Source organism: Lemur catta, chromosome 3 (assembly GCF_020740605.2).
Source record: "Lemur catta isolate mLemCat1 chromosome 3, mLemCat1.pri, whole genome shotgun sequence".
Classification (NCBI taxonomy): domain Eukaryota; kingdom Metazoa; phylum Chordata; class Mammalia; order Primates; family Lemuridae; genus Lemur; species Lemur catta.
Window position 1 is genome coordinate 39,588,949 of NC_059130.1, and position 16,996 is coordinate 39,605,944.

The 16,996-nt window shown below is 32.6% G+C and overlaps 1 protein-coding gene across 4 annotated transcripts in view; it reads left to right on the top strand.

The window, feature by feature from the left end:
* Window positions 1-16,996, top strand: part of COP1 (COP1 E3 ubiquitin ligase) — a 245,271-nt gene that overhangs the window by 181,377 nt on the left and 46,898 nt on the right. For all 4 annotated transcript variants that reach the window (XM_045547294.1, XM_045547297.1, XM_045547296.1 and 1 more), the window contains 2 exons: window positions 13,493-13,610; window positions 16,490-16,614. In XM_045547294.1, the coding sequence (XP_045403250.1) occupies window positions 13,493-13,610; window positions 16,490-16,614 (243 nt within the window). The remainder of the gene's footprint in view (window positions 1-13,492; window positions 13,611-16,489; window positions 16,615-16,996) is intronic.

A 16,996-nucleotide genomic window follows, 5' to 3' on the forward strand; every position in this document is an offset into this window, starting at 1 on the left:
CTCTATTCTACTTACTGGAAATTTTTACCCTAGTGTTCCATTGGCACCTCAGACTTAAAATCCAGAACTCAATTCATTTTTCCCTCACAAAACCATTACTTTTCCATTGTTTTTCCTGTTGATACAGAGATCAAAGCCAGATACCTCACTCTTGACACTAAACTGAATCATGCGTGTTCTACCTATTAAATGCCATCCTCTTTTTAAAAAGTCTTATTACGAAAGAGTCTTCATTTCCTGGCTCTTTCTCTCCTGGTCACATTTCAACCTACTTTACTTCTCTCACCATACTTCCACTGAAAATGTCCTTGTCATCATCACCAGATTGCTTCCATGTTGCTAAATCAATTGATCTAGCCTGTTATCTTCTTTCTTATATTCAATATAATTGACCCCTCTCCTCTTTCTTCCACCCTTATCTTCTCTCTGTTGCTCTTCTTACAGTCATACCCAGCTTAGGCTGGAATTGAATTATTCCCAGTTCAAGCCATTCTGTGGACTGCTGGAGTAACCTTTTAACAGAACTCCCAGCTCTTCCCCACGTGCTCCCCTCCAATCTATTCTATGGACAGCAGCAGGAATATTATTCTTACAGATGAAATTAGCCCATCCGTCTGCATAGATTTTCCTATACTTTTCTAGCTTCATCCTACATCACTCTCCATACTGCTCTCACTGCGCTGTTTCCTCTTCATTAGGCACTTTTCCCCTGCCTCTTACCATAGCCAGCTGCTCTATCTTCAGTCTCATCTTAAATGTCATCTCCTCAAAGAAACCTTCCTGAAAATCCTATGGCAAGGAGATTCACCCAATCATTACATTTCTTCTTTATCTTACTGTCATCACTTAGTCTGTATTTATTCTATTTATTATATAATTGTTTTTGTCTGACTCCAATACCTGAGTGTAAGTGCTACGAAAGCAGTATCTTTTCTTGTTCTTCATTGTATCACCAGTAGATTCCCAACAAATATATGATTTCAGATATTACTACTGATACATATTGATTAGTGTTAGATAATTAAAACCGTTTACTGCCTACATATTTTTTTTTTTTTTTTGCAAAAGTTTTCGGAGTACAAAGCAAAGTAGGGTTTGTATTTCAGGTTGTAAACTTCTTAAATTCATAAAACTGTGGCTAAGGTGAGGTTTCATTTAGTCTCCTTAGATTTTAAATTTCAAATATATTTCATTATGTAACTCTCATTCTCTAGCAGATGAGGTTTTTTAAATGTTCGTATGACCTAAAAGAAATGGCAATTACAGAATATAACCACCTGTTCTAATGTTAATGACTTCTAACAGATATTAGAATAGTTTTTGAATAAATGATTCTTTTTAATAGAGTTAAAGATTACAACTAGGCAGCATAACCTCTGTTGCTGAAATAATCAGTAAATAATTATGTAGCTAATTTAGCACCCAGCAACACTTTCCCTGGGTTTGCACTGATGAGAGCTTACAGTGATTGACACACTGGTGATTTTCCTTTCTTTCTGCAAAGGAAAGTTCTTCCTTTACCTTTTTAATCCCCACTGACAACCTGAAGACAAAATACAAATACTTTGTATGTTTTGAGGTAAAGGAGAAACAGCTTTAAAAAATAAACAGTGTCCTCATTCCAAAGTTGAAAGAACATTTACTGGAATGAACTCTTAATGAATGATTATGAAGCTTAGTTGAGTAATCCTTCATAGCAGCTGTAAGCATTTTTATTTTTGGCAATGTTTTAACAAAAAAACTGTAGGTATTCTCATAAAAGAGCCTTCATAATATTTTACCTTTTACTGTAGGATTAGTCACATTTTAAGTGTGCTCATGTGCATGTATTTAAATATGCTTGGTATTTGTTTTTCTTTTTTTTTTTCCTGCAATCACTGCTTTCAAACTAAAACACCATGTTGGTAATAGTGCAGTTATAAGTATACCAGCTATGAAAGGCTCTTTTGGATAAATAATACATGAAACATTTTAGCATACTTCATTTAAGATTCTATATCTAACTGTGACTTTTGACATAGTGATATAGTGAGGCAAAATAAGTTTGTAGCCTTTGTAAAATATTTCAGTCCAAATAGAATAATATAATAAATCATTTATGGTGCGCTAAGGTAACACAAATGAGGAATTGTATGTACAACAAGAAAAACTACAGGAGGAAATAGAGCTGAGTAAGTTTGCACATTAAAAAAGGAAGCTTAGACCGGGCACGGTGGCTCACGCCTGTAATCCTAGCACTCTGGAAGGCCGAGGCGGGTAGATAGTTTGAGCTCAGGAGTTCGAGACCAGCCTGAGCAAGAGCGAGACCCCATCTCTACTAAAAATAGAAAGAAATTATATGCACAGCTAAAAATATATATAGAAAAATTAGCCGGGCATGGTGGCGCATGCTTGTAGTCCCAGCTACTCGGGAGGCTGAGGCAGGAGGATGGCTTGAGCCCAGCAGTTTGAGGTTGCTGTGAGCTGGGTGACGCCATGGCACTCTAGCCCAGGCAACAGAGTGAGACTCTGTCTCAAAAAAAAAAAAAAAAAAGGAAGCTTAAATCTCTTACATTCCTTATACTGACCTATTAAAAGCAAATAAGAAACCACAGACAGCAAATAGAAAATTTTAAATTGTAAAATTATATTCCTAATTATCTCTAACATTTCAGGACCCATCATTATCATTTGGTATTATTTTTCTTTTCCAGGTTAAGTAAATTTTTGAACCCTGTTATATTTTGTTTCTATAATCACGTATTTGAGAGTGGGATATGCACTCAGTCCTCTGCATTCATAGGTTCCACATCTGCAGATTCAACCAACCTCAGATCGAAAATATTTGGAAAAAAAGTAACAACACAACAACAAAATAATAATACAGATATAAAAATATACTATAACAATTACTTAAATAACATTTACATTGTAATCGATATTACAAGTAACCTAGAGATGATTTAAATTATACAGGAGGATGTACATAGGTTATATGCAAATAATAGGTCATTTTATATAAGAAACTTGAGCATCTTCAGGCATCTTCTGATTTTGGTATCTGTGAGGAGTCTGGGGATGACGGTTCTTGAAGCAGTCTCCTGAGAATACCTAGTAACTAATGTATAATACGGTCTCAGGTCACTTAACGATGTGGATACATTCTGAGAAATGTGTCATTAGGTGATTTTGTCATTATGTAAACATCACAGAGTGTACTTACACAAACCTAGGTGGTGTAGCCCGCTACACATGTAGACTATATATGATACAGCCTATTGCTTCTATTCTACAAACCTGTACAGAGTGTTACTATTAATACACTGAATACTGTAGGTCTTTGTAACACAATGGTAAGTATTTGTGTATCTAAACATATCTAAACAAAGAAAAGGTACAGTAAAAATATAATAACCATGAATGGAGCTTGCAGAACTGGAAGTTGCTCTGGGTGAGCCAGTGAGTAGTGAGTGATTGTGAAGGCCTACGTTACAGTACACTTAGCATATACTAACTTCATTAAAAATGTTTTTTCTTTCTTCAGTAATAAGTTAACCTTAGATTGCTATAACTTTTTTACTTTATAAACTTTTAAACTTTTTTAACTTTATGACTCCTGGAATAACAGTTTAAAACATACGCACATTGTATAGCTGCACAAAAGTATTTTCTTTCTATCCTTATTCTAAAAAGCTTTATTCTATTTTTATTTTTATTTTTTTACTTTGTAAACTTTTTTGTTAAAAACCAAGACACAAACACATACATTAGCCTAGGCCTACACAGAGTCAGGATCATCAATATCATTGTCTTCCACCTTCACATCTTATCCCACTGAAAAGTTTTCAGGGGCAATAACATGCATAGAGCTGTCATCTCCTATGATAACAATGCCTTCTTTGGAATACCTCTTGCAAGGACTGGCCTAAGGCTGTAGTTGGTTTTTCTGTTGTTTTTGTTTTTAATTTTTACTAATTTTTCTTTAGAGACAAGGTCTCACTATGTTGCCCAGGCTAGAGTACAGTGGCTATTTACAGATGCAATCATAGGTCACTTCGTTCTAAACTCCTGGGCTCAAGTGATCCTCCCATCTCAGCCTCCCAAGTAGCTGAGTCTATGGGCACATGCCACTATGCCCAGCTGCCTGAGCCTATTTTACAGTTAACTTGTATTTTTTTTATCACTACACCTAAAATAATGATAAAAATTACAGTAAATACATAAGCCAGAAACATAGTTGTTTGTTATCATTATCACATATGTTGTACTGTATATAATTGTGTTGTTATATCTTTATTTGGCAACACTGTAGGTTTGTTTACACCAGCATCACCACAAACACTTGAGTAATGCATACGAATTTACAATAGACAATGGGGATTTTTCAGCTCCACTTTAATCTTACAGGACACCTGTTGTATATACAGCCCATCCTTGACAATATATGTGGTCCATTGTTGACCAAAACATTGTTACACAACGCAGGACTGTATATAAATAAATAATATATAAATGTGTCTATGTATGTATTTAATAGTATATTCCTTCTAGCCATAAAACAGTTACTGTTTTGATTCCCACATTTTGAGTAATTGATTGGGCCATTTGAATTCCACATTCTCTAGAAAGACTTACCTGATTAAAATGGTATGGCAAGCGTGCTATGCTTTAGGGGGTACGTTAATGAGAAAAAAGAAAGGGAGGATTACCTCACCCAATTGGTAAATGTGAATATAACCATCTTAACTATTTAGAGTTTATTCTTCCTTCTTTTTTGGTTACTGTTGTCTTTTTAATATAAATAGAATTTCTACTTACTACATTGTAGGTATTTATGATTATTAATTCAGTTATTTTCTATTAAAACTGTCAAATAGAACTTACTGTAATAATAAAAATATTTTGTATTTGCACTGTCCGACATGGTAGTTCTATCTATATTTGGCTAATGAGCACATGAAATGTATTAATAGCTGATGTGACAGAAAAACTGAAGTTTTAGTTTAATTTTAGATAATTTAAATTTAAATAACCACATGTGGCTAGTGGCTGCTGTATTTGACAGTATCATTCTAAATTATTAGTGAAGTGTAGGTGTTAAATCGTTGCCACCAAACTATTTTTCACATCAACTAAAACTTTGAGGGAAATTAAACAATTTAAAGGGGAATATTAAGAAAGATTAAAGTTCTGCTTTCACTATGTATATCAATTCCCTAAAACTGAAACCAACCTTTTAAAAGTACTGGAACCTGTCCCCAGTCTCTTACCACCACTGAGTAATATTGTCATTTACAGTTTTATTTCTACAAATGGTATTATTATTGATGTCAACTTGTCATTTAGCATTGATTTTTCTATGATGAGTGAAGTATGGATTAATCTGTTAATCTTGTTGGCTTGAAGAGAGTATTTGTAGTGTTTTGTTACTCGGTTATTTGCTGAGATTTGACATTTAGATGTATAAAAGATAAAATGTTTTGGTTTTCCTCTTAATGGTTGTGGAGCTTAGTTTGGTTTAAAAGTAAAAGTAAAAGAGACGGATTCTCTTTACACTGACAAGGCCATGGGGTCATTTAACTAAGTAATCAAATTTAGCATCACCACTGGAAGAAACAAACATTATATTCTTCTCATGTGATACAGTAGAAAGGACCATTATAGTATTCTTGCTAAAATATTGAGGACATTTTTAAAAAATAATTGGGGGATATTTGAATATAGGGTGCATATTATGTCAATATTAATTTTATTGAGTATGACATAATGGTATTCTGGATAAATCAAAGAGTTTTTGTTTGTAGAAGGAAGATGTTAAAGTTTTTAAGGAGAAAATATCCTAATGTTTGAAACTTACAGATGGTTTGGGAGGTGCAAGAGAGTGTAGGGTGTAGATAAAGCAAATATGGTAAAATGTTTACAGTCAGTGAGTCTAGAGTGAAAGGTACAAGACTGTTCATTGTATTATTCTTTCAACTTCTCTGCATATTTTCAAAGTATAAATGGGGAAATGAAAGAAACAGAACTGGACCACACCCTAACTTCTCAAATTTTTAAGCATATTTAAAAAATTATGGCAATGCTTCAGACATATAAAAACAATCCTTCCCCTTGGTCAAGGAAAGAAAATTATTGAGGTCTCCCTCATTGACCTAGATTTTTTATTTTGTTATAATGTTATTAAAGTATAAGTACAAATGTAAAACTATAGACCACCTTTATATACTCTTTTATACACCTTTATATATACTTTATATATCTCTTAAAAAATTACAAACTCAAATTTTGATTACGTACAATAAAAATATAAAACCAAGAAAACTCAAAGTAACAATATGACAGCATGATAATAATGGCATGGACTGGCATTTATTTTGCTGAAAATAAGTCATCTCTTCACATAGTAGGCTGGTTCTGAGTACTTCACTAGAGTTTGTTTTGAGGTTGTGATGTCTATAGAAACATCTGACATTGGATAACTTACTCTGTACATCACTTTTCTCATTCTAGCTACTGTAAAACCTTTGTGTAGTACACAGAGATATAATTTAACCTTTACTTATATGCCTACAAGTTTTACATTTACAGCCCCTTTTGCTTTTTTATTAACTTGAGAATAAGGTAATGTGGTATATCATTATACTGTATTATATTACTTTTATAATATCAGATTATTTTGAACTTATAAAATAACTAGAGAAATTAATGGCTTATTTTATTAAAATATTTCTCAATTGTGAATTATTAATGGAAAGGGCAAGTTTAAGTTCTGTAACTGATAAATTTAACATGAGCACAATTGAAGCAGTAGTTTCTTCTTCCATTTTTACTTTAGCACATGCCACATTGCAGCTATTTATTTATACCTCTAGAATAAAAGCTGAATCCTGTCACATAAGGTGATCACTTTAATACAAGAATAAACATAAAAGCCAATGTGGGAATATTCCTCCATATAAGCGACAAAAATATAGGCAAGATTATCAAAATGAAGCAACTCTGTTGCATGGAAGCCTTGAAAACCAGCAGTCTTTCAGCAACTACAGGGAGAAAACTGATTTTGGAGCTACTCAAAATGCCCCATTCCCAGAGTATTGTTACTATTTGACCCAACTCCGAATTGCTCCAGGGAAAGACCTGTCTATACCTATGATGTTGAAAAAATCTGATGCAGCATTATAGTTGTGTAAAAGACTACAGTACCAGTTGGGGCAAACAAGGGCACAGCCAAAAATTTCTGGGCAACAAAACAGCCACAGGGGGCTTTGAGAAGCTCTGACATGTTCCAGTAATGTAGAATGCTGTGCACATGGGCAAGGCAGCATGTGTATCTAGGAAAAACTGGAGAGAGCCCCACTCACTAACATCTGGCTAACCTTTAGGCTCTAAGCAGAAAGTGAAGGATAAGGCAGATTTATAAGTTGCCCAAGCTTTGAAAGCATGCCACAGCGTGCATGTGTACACACACACACACATGCACACACACACAGATCCCTTTAACAGAGGAGGGAAGATATACATGTTGTCTTGAAACATTTAAGGCAATCTTGTGACTACTGAACCAGGAGCAACCCCTGCTCAGCCTGATTTAAAAATAAAAACAAAAATTGAAAATAAATTTAAAAATAAGTAAACATTTCAGTGGCTCCACACAGTAGGGTTTATAGATTCGACAGAATTACTAAACAAGTCACTAAACAAACAAACAGCACCACCACCACCACCACCACCAAAAAAAAAGCCTAGCTAGAACAAATGCAGGTGGGGGGACTGATTCCTGAGTTGCCACATAACATTATCTTAAAGTCTACTTTTCAACAAGAAAAATAATGAGATATACAATGAAGCCAAAAGAAAATCATTTCATAAGAAACTATTTCAGATATTAGGCTTACTAAGCAGAGACTTTAAATCATAAACCACAATTAAAGAATTAAAGGAAATATGATAGATATGCCTCATCAAACAATATTAACAAAAACAAATAAGAAAAACATAAAAATTCTGTAATTGGATGTATAATGACTGAAATGGACAATTAGGTTCATGAGCAAATTAGGGCTGTCAAAAGAAAGAATCAGTGAACTTGAAGATAGGTCAGTAGTGATAATCCAGTCTAAGGGATAGAAAGAAATAAGCATAAAGAAAAATAAATAGAACCTCAGGAACCTGGTGATACCATCAAGCATGAGAACATGTGCAGTTTTCTAGAAGATACAGCAAGAGAAAAGTAGAAAAATATTTTAAAAAATCATGTCCAGAAACTTCCTAAATTGAGTGGAAAACATCAATCCACACATCCATGAAGTTCAGTAAACCCCAAGTAGGATAGACTCAATGAGATCTAACTAAATATATAATATTCAAACTATTAAAAGACAAAGGCAGTTAGAAAATCTTAGAAACAGCAAGAGAAAAGCAACTCAGCAAGTACAAGGATCCTCATTAAGATTAACAGCTGACTTATCAGAAATCATGAAGACCAGCAGGCGATAGGATATGTTTAAAGTGCTGAAAGGAAAAGATTGTCAGTAAGGAATTTTACATCCCCCAAAACTATCTACCAAAAATGAAGAGTAAATTAACCTGTTCCCAGATAAAGATAAACTGAGTGAATTCTTTGCTAGCAGATCTGCCCTACAGAAAATACTGGAGAGAGTCCTTCAGACTGAAATGAAAGGATACTATATAGTAATGCAAATCCACATAAAGCAATAAAAACTGGTAAAGATAATTATATAGGTATATGTAAAAGATAGTTTAAATGAATTTTTGTAAAAACTTTCTTGTGATTTAAAAGACAGTAAAACAATTATTATAAAACTATGTTTATGAGCATATAACATAGAAATTTATTAATACATTGTAATATGTATGGCTATAATAGTTCAAAGGATGAGAAGGAAAGGAGATGGGGCAAAATTTCTGCATAGTATTGAAATTAATTTAGTGATAATCTGAACTAGATTATTTTAAATTAACATGCTAATTATAATCCCCAGAAAAACCACTATGAAAATAACTATAAAAGTGTACTAAAAAACAACAAAGGAACTAAAATGCTGTGCTAGAAAATATCTAACACAATGGAAGGCAATAATGAAGGAATAAAAGAACAAGAAAAGACGTAACAGAAACAAAGAACAAAATTTCGTGTAAATCCTACCATATACAGATTGAGTATCCCTTATCCAAAATGTCTAATGTATTTCAGATTTTGAATTTTTTTAGATTTTGGAATATTTTTATTATAGAGTCATGTACCACATAATGACATTTCAGTCAATGACAGATCACATATATGAAAGTGGTTTCATAAACTGAAAAATTCCTATCACCTAGGGAAGTCATAGCCATCGTAATATTGTAGCACAACATGTTACATGTTTGTGGTGATGCTAGTGTAAACAAACCTGTGCAGCCAGTCAGATATGGCGCATACAATTATATACAGTACATGATACTTGATGATAACCAATGATGTTACGGTTTATGTATTTACTATATTTTTATTATTTTGGAGTGTGTTCCTTCTACTTATAAAAAAACAAGTTAACTCTAAAACAGCCTCAGACAGGTCCTTCAGGAGATATTCCAAAAGAAGGCATCATTATCATAGGAAATGACAACTCCATGCATGTTAATTGCCCCTGAACACCTTCCAGTGGGACAAGATCTAAAGGTGGAAGACAGTGATATTGATGACCCTGACCCTGTGTAGGCCTAGGCTAATGTGTGTGTTTATGTCTTAGTTGTTAATACAAATGCTTAAAATGTAAAACAAAATAAATAAAAATTTAAAATAGAGAAAAGCTTATAGAATAAGAATATAAAGAATATTTTTGTACAGCTATATAATGTATTTGTGCTTTAAGTGTTATTACCAAAATGTTAAAAAAAATTTAAAAGTTTATAAAGTAAATACATTCCAGTAAGCTAAGATTATTTTCTTATTGAAGAAAACTGTTTTTTTAAATAAATTTAGTGTAGCCTAAGTATACTATTTAGTGTATACTAAGTATACCATACTATATACTATAAAGTCCTAGGCCTTCACATTCACTCACCACTCACTCACCACACCCAGAGTAACTTCCAGTCCTGCAAATTCCGTTAATGGTAAGTGCCCTATATAGGTATGCCATTTTTTACCTTTTATACCATATTTTTTTGGTACCTTTTCTGTTTAGATATACAAATGCTTACCATTGTGTTACAGTTGCCTACGGTATTCAGTACAATAACATGCTGTACAGGTTTGTAGCATACGAACAATAGGTCACACCATCTAGGTTTGTGTAAGGTGAACAAGGAAATTGCCTAACAATATATTTCTCAGAATGTATCCCCATCTTTGATCCATGCATGACTGTACTTACCATTTAGCATCCAAAATCCAAAGTGCTCCAATGAGTATGTCCTTTGAGCATCATGGTGGTACTCCAAAAGTGAGGAGTTTGGATTTTGGAATATTTCAGATTTTTGGATTTCAGATGCTCATCCTGTAAATAATTATATTAGATTTAAGTGGATTAAACACTGCAGAATGCTGGGATTGGCAAAATGGGTTTTAAAAAAATTATAACCCAAGTATACACTGTCTTATAAGAGATCCACTTTAAATTTAAAAACACAAATAGGTTGAGAGTAAAAGGATGAAAAAATATATACCATGTGAGCAATAATCAAAAGAAAGCTGGAATAGCTATACTTATGTCCCACAAAGTATACTTTAAGTTGTAATGGTACTAGAAACAAAGAGGGTCATTTTATAATGATGAAAGTGTCAATAGTAGAAAGATATGACAATTGTAAACATACCATCAACAACTTTATGCCAATTTATTCACTAACCTGTTTAATAACTCAGTTATATAACTTATTCAGTAATATAGATGAAATGAAAAATCCCTAGAAAGTCACAAATTACCAAAACTGACTTAAAAAGAAATAGAAAATCTGAATAGACCTATGAAGAGTGAAGAAATTGAATTAGTAATTAATCTTCCCACAAAGAAAAGCTGAGGCCCAGATGGCTTTATTGGTGAATTCTGTCAAATGTTTAAGAAAGAAATACTACCAGTACTTCACAAACTCTTCCTGAAACCAAAGCCAAAGATATCAAGTAAATAGAAAAACACAGACCAGTGTTCTTTGAGGATATAGATGAAAATATTCTTAACAAAATATTAGGAAGCCAAATCCAGCAGCACATTAAAACAATTATGCAATAGGACAACATGGGATTTATCCAGCACTGCTGGGCAATAAAGATAATACACCGTATTAGTAGAATAAAGAATTAAAACTACACAACCACACTATCAGAGACATAGAAAAGGCTTTTGACAGAATTTCATCCCCACTGATGATAAAAGTTCTTAACAAACTTGACAAAGGGCTTCTGTGGAAAACCAACAGTGAACATTATACTTAATGGTGAAAGACTGAATGCTTTTCTCCTAAGATCAGGAGCACAACAAGAATGTTTGCCCTTGACTCTCCAGTTCAACCTTGTCCTAGAGATTACAATCTGAGCCAATGCACTCAGGCAAGAAAAGTAAATAAAAGACATTTAGATTTGGAAGGAAGAATTAAACTGTCTTTATTTAGATTTTTTTTCTGCATGTGGAAATTTTTGAGAACTATTAGAATTAATAAAAGTGTTAAGCAAGGTCACTGCATAAAAGATTAATATACAAAAATCAGTTAATATTTCTATATATGAGCAATCAACAATCCAAAAATAAAATTAAGTATATGATTCTGTTCAGAATAATGTCAAAAATAAAATGATATGTATGGAAGAAATTTAATAAAATAAGTGCAAGACTTATACACTGAAAATTATAAAAACTTTTTGAGGAAAATTAAAGATGACATAAACAAATGGAGAGATATTCTATAATCACAGATTGGCAAACTCAGTATTATTATGACAATTCTTCTCTAATTGATCTGTGAATCCAACTCAATCTCTAAAAATTTCAGCAGGCTTTTTTGTAGGAAATGATAAGCTGATCCTAAAGTTTATATGAAATGAAAAAGACCAGGAATAGTCAAAACAATTTTCTAAAGAGGCACAAAGTTGGAGGACTTTTTCTTCCCAATTTAAAAACTTATAAAGCTAGAGTTATCTAAACAGTGTTGTACTGGCAGAAGGGTAGACATATATAGATCAGTTAATTAGAAATAAGAATCCAAAAGTAAAGCCTTATTTATTGTGAATTCATTTTCAGCAGAGGTACCAAGATATTTCATTGGGGAAAAGATAGCCTGTTCAACAAATGGTGCTGGGACAACTGGATATCACGTTGCAAATTTAAATACAAGAACTAAAATAATAAAATTTTTAGAAATGGGAGAAAATCTTTAATACCTTGAATTAGTCAAAGATTTCTTATTTACAACATGAAAATCATGATCTCTGAAAAAAAAAAAGAGAAATTGGACCTCATCAAAATTCACAACACAGTAGTAAGAAAATAAAAGCACAAGGAACATAATGTTTGAAAATAGTTACAAAACATATGTCTGATAAAGGTCGTATATCCAGATATTTGAACAAATTCATGTAAAGAAACTAGAACATTCATGTATTGCTGATTGGAATGTAAATAGTACAATCAACAGTTTGTCAGTTTCTTAAAAAGTTAAATATGTTATACGATATGACCCAATAACTGCTATTCTAGGTATACCTATGAGACGTGGAAATATGTCCACACAAAGACTTGAATGTGATTGTTCATAGCAGCATTATTCATAATAACCAAAAAATGAAAACAAATGTCCATCAACTGGTGAGTTGATTGACAAAATGAGGTATATCCACACAGTACATACTATACAGCAATAAAAAAGAAGGAACTACTGACACATGTTAAAACATAGCTGAACATCAGAAACATTATGCAAAGTGTAGAAAGCCATAGAGGTTGCGTAATGTATTATTTCACTTACATTAGAATACACAAAGAATTTAAGATAGAAATAGTGGTTGCCCAGGGTAGTGTGGTGGCGTATGGGTGCAAGGGGTGTTATTGAGGTGCAGAAAATCTCGTAAAATGACTTACAGTGATGGTTCCATCACTACGTAAATTTAGTAAAAATCTTTGAATTGTATCCAGTATTTACAGTGGGTATATTTTATTAGATGCAAAATGTCTCAATTAAATCTTTTTTTAAAAAGCAAACATGGGAAATAAAATTCTATAGTATTATATTTATCCAGATGTCCCATAATGTTAATATTACCTTTTTTATAAATCCCTTATAATATAAAGATTTATTTTTAATTTTCCAATTGTTTGAACCCTTGATACTGTTTCTAGGGCCAATATCTTCTTGTATCATTGAAAATAAGTCCTATCCTTTATTTTTCTAGCTGTTGGAAGTTTGACAGTTGTCTGTGGTACTTTCAATGAAAAACACCCAAACCAGTTAAAATTATTAATAGTTTTGCTTTCAGTTTCTTCATTTACTACATTTATCTCATTTTGTTTTGTTTTAGATCACTGTGTCCACTACTATGATCTTCGTAACACTAAACAACCAATCATGGTATTCAAAGGACACCGAAAAGCGGTCTCTTATGCAAAGTTTGTGAGTGGTGAGGAAATTGTCTCTGCGTGAGTATTACTCTCTTCAGAAGTTGAGCTTACAGAGAGAGTTCTGTCATCATTTACCATTTTGTAAAATCACTGTGGATGTGTCTAAACAATAGCATTGGAGTGTATATACTTTTTAAAAATAGATTTTTTTTTTTTTTTTGAGACAGAGTCTCGCTTTGTTGCCTGGGCTAGAGTGAGTGCCGTGGCATCAGCCTAGCTCACAGCAACGTCAAACTCCTGGGCTTAAGCGATCCTACTGCCTCAGCCTCCCGAGTAGCTGGGACTACAGGCATGCGCCACCATGTCCGGCTAATTTTTTCTGTATAGATTTTTAGCTGTCCAAATCATTTCTTTCTATTTTTAGTAGAGACAGGGTCTCACTCTTGCTCAGGCTGGTCTCGAACTCCTGACCTCGAGCGATCCACCCGCCTCGGCCTCCCAGAGTGCTAGGATTACAGGCGTGAGCCACCGCACCCAGCCTAGATTTTTTTAATAACTTGTTAAATTAACATACATGTATATTCTGGTCTGTATTGCACACTTTCATATGTGATTTGTGAATAAAATCCTGAAACTAGTTTCAGTGTAGCCCCCTTTATCTAGTTAGTGCTCCTATGTTTAATTGCATTTGAACTTCAAATTGGATTTCACCTACTGCTTCTCCCTAAGAAGAAATACATAGTTGATGGAATAGAATGAGAAGTATTTTATTTATTAAAGTCAACTAATACATTATTGTATATTTATCTACATGCACTGCAGTGGTAGAATTATTTTTGGTTTTAAATAGTATTTGGTTGACTTTTACACTGACATGTTAATCTCTCTGTAACTTCATAGTGGTTTTTAAATTTGTTGTGAAGAGAACTTTCTAAGTATGACTACTCATACCTGACAAATGTCCTTTGTAAAGCTTTCTAATCTAGAGAATCAAAATAAAAGCCTTTAGTTCTCTTTTTTTGATTTTGTTTGATGGTAATAAGATGTCAGCGAGGTAAATAAATCTTAATTGTCAAAATATTGACAAAGCTCTTCTACCAACATAACATAGGCAGTCCCATCTTTTGGTTATCCATTTCATAGTTCTCTTCATTTTGTATTACCCTATTCAATACTTATTTTTATATCTTTTTCATATCTTCTGTTCTCAAGCTTAATGATACATTGTTCTCTTCTTTTTTACTTAGTTTCTTATCTCTCTTAGGAGATTATTAATGCCAGTGCCTTATATTTGGTATCTCCCACCACATCTACCTCCACACTGGTTGCTCTAAATAAGAACTTGGTAATTTGAATTGATTTAGCAAGGTAATTTGAATTGAGTTATAAAAGAGGGTTAAAAAAAAGAAAATGGGAACTGAGCTTTCCAAGGGGAGGTAATAGGGATAATTAGTTCATACATTTAAATTAACAGGTAACCAGTCAAAAAATATCCAGTCTCTAGGAGTAAAAATAATGAGTAGTAAATAATTTAAATATTCTTCAGATTCAAATATGTATGATAAATTATATGGCAAAAATATTTTTCCTTTCAGGATTATAAATGTTGAATCAGTTTGACTTCAATTAATTGAAGTATGTGTGTGTTTAATTGAATTTCATAAATTGGAAATCTTAGTTGACTTTATTAAATTAGATACATAATATATATTTCACCAATCTTTTTTCCTTCTTAGTTTTTATAAATTATGATGATTTTTTTTCTTAGATTTCGACCTTAGAAGTGTGTAGAACTAATTCATCTACCACAAGTGTATTTGGAAATATTAAAATTTTATAGTTTTTATATATAAAGAGATATTCATTGCAACATTATTGAGCAAAAAATAAAACAAATGTGTAAGAATTTGAAGAATTGAAGAAATGATGAGAGCCAATAGAGAAGTATTTAAAGAGTTAGGAGTTTGGCCTCTGAAATCAGACAGTTTGAATCTTGGCTATACTCTTTATTAATTGTGGTAGTTAATAAAGAGATAAGGACTTGGAAATGTCCTTAACCTTCTAAATCTCAATTTCCTCATCTAAAATGGAGCTAATATTCATATTTATCTTACATTATGAATTTTTAAATAAAACAGTGTATGTAAAACTGTTAGCATAGTATCCTATTCAGTGAATGTTAAGAGTAAGAGAAAAGATGATTTAATGTACATTTACTAATAAATATATAAAAATGTATTTATTTTGCAGGAGAAAATATAAAACAAGTTTAATGGGGGAAGCAATATACTAATAATACGTATAATATCTAATTTTAACAAAAAGAAAAACAAAAATGTGGTGTTTTATTAGAGTCAGAAAGTAGTCTTTAGTAGGATTACCAGTGATTTTTATATTCAGTTTTTTGGCAAATAACTGCATTTGCATATTCTTTTAGCAAAATAAACTACTCTGCATAGATCTTTCAGCCATATCCCACACTTGTAGGGACAACTAAACTGTAAAAAGTTTAATTCAGTATACCAGTATAATTCAACAGTTGAAAAATAAATCAAGAGGAACAGATGTATCCCTGAAATTATACACAACTCCCAGTAGAGCTCTCTCATGTTTGCTATTATAGTGGTACAGTGGTATTGACACCTCCTACAGGCCTGGGCACTATTGAAAGCATTTTAAATTAATTAATTTTTACAATGTATCATAGAATTCTTTTAATTCTATAAAATAAAAATCATTATATTTCACATTTAACTGATGGAAAATGGAGACCAGTAAGATTTCATAATTTGCCCAAGGTCAAAAGCAAATTAATGGTAAATTGAATATTCTAACTCAAACGGTCCAGCTCTAGAGTCCGCATTCGTAGCCACCAAACTGGATTGCCTCTAATTAGTAGTGATGAGTTTCTTGCTATGAAATCTTTGATATGCTCTAACTCTTTGTATTTACCTCAGCTCAACAGACAGCCAGCTAAAACTGTGGAATGTAGGGAAACCATACTGTCTACGTTCCTTCAAGGGTCACATCAATGAAAAAAACTTTGTAGGCCTTGCTTCCAATGGAGATTATATAGCTTGTGGTAAGTAAAACCATCTTTTCCAGGAATGTTTTAACATATATCTGTCACTGAAATTGAATCTAATTAGAAGAGACTAAATACCGAGTCAGGAAATGGTCAAGAAATACTAAGTCAGAAGGTAGCATAATGGACTTGATGCATCAGCAGCATGAATTTTCCTCGGGTCCTGGAAGAGCATTAATCCCTCCCCGTTTTACTGAGCACAAGCCCTGAACATATGAAATAGCATAAGATTTTTAACTTTATAATATAGTACTTTAGATGTTATGTAGGATACAGAATATATTTATTCCTACTAATAATATTTCTAATTTTAGAGACATGTGTCTTCTTAAGCTTGATATTCATTTTCCTCTATGTAGTGTTCTCTTCATTACATAGT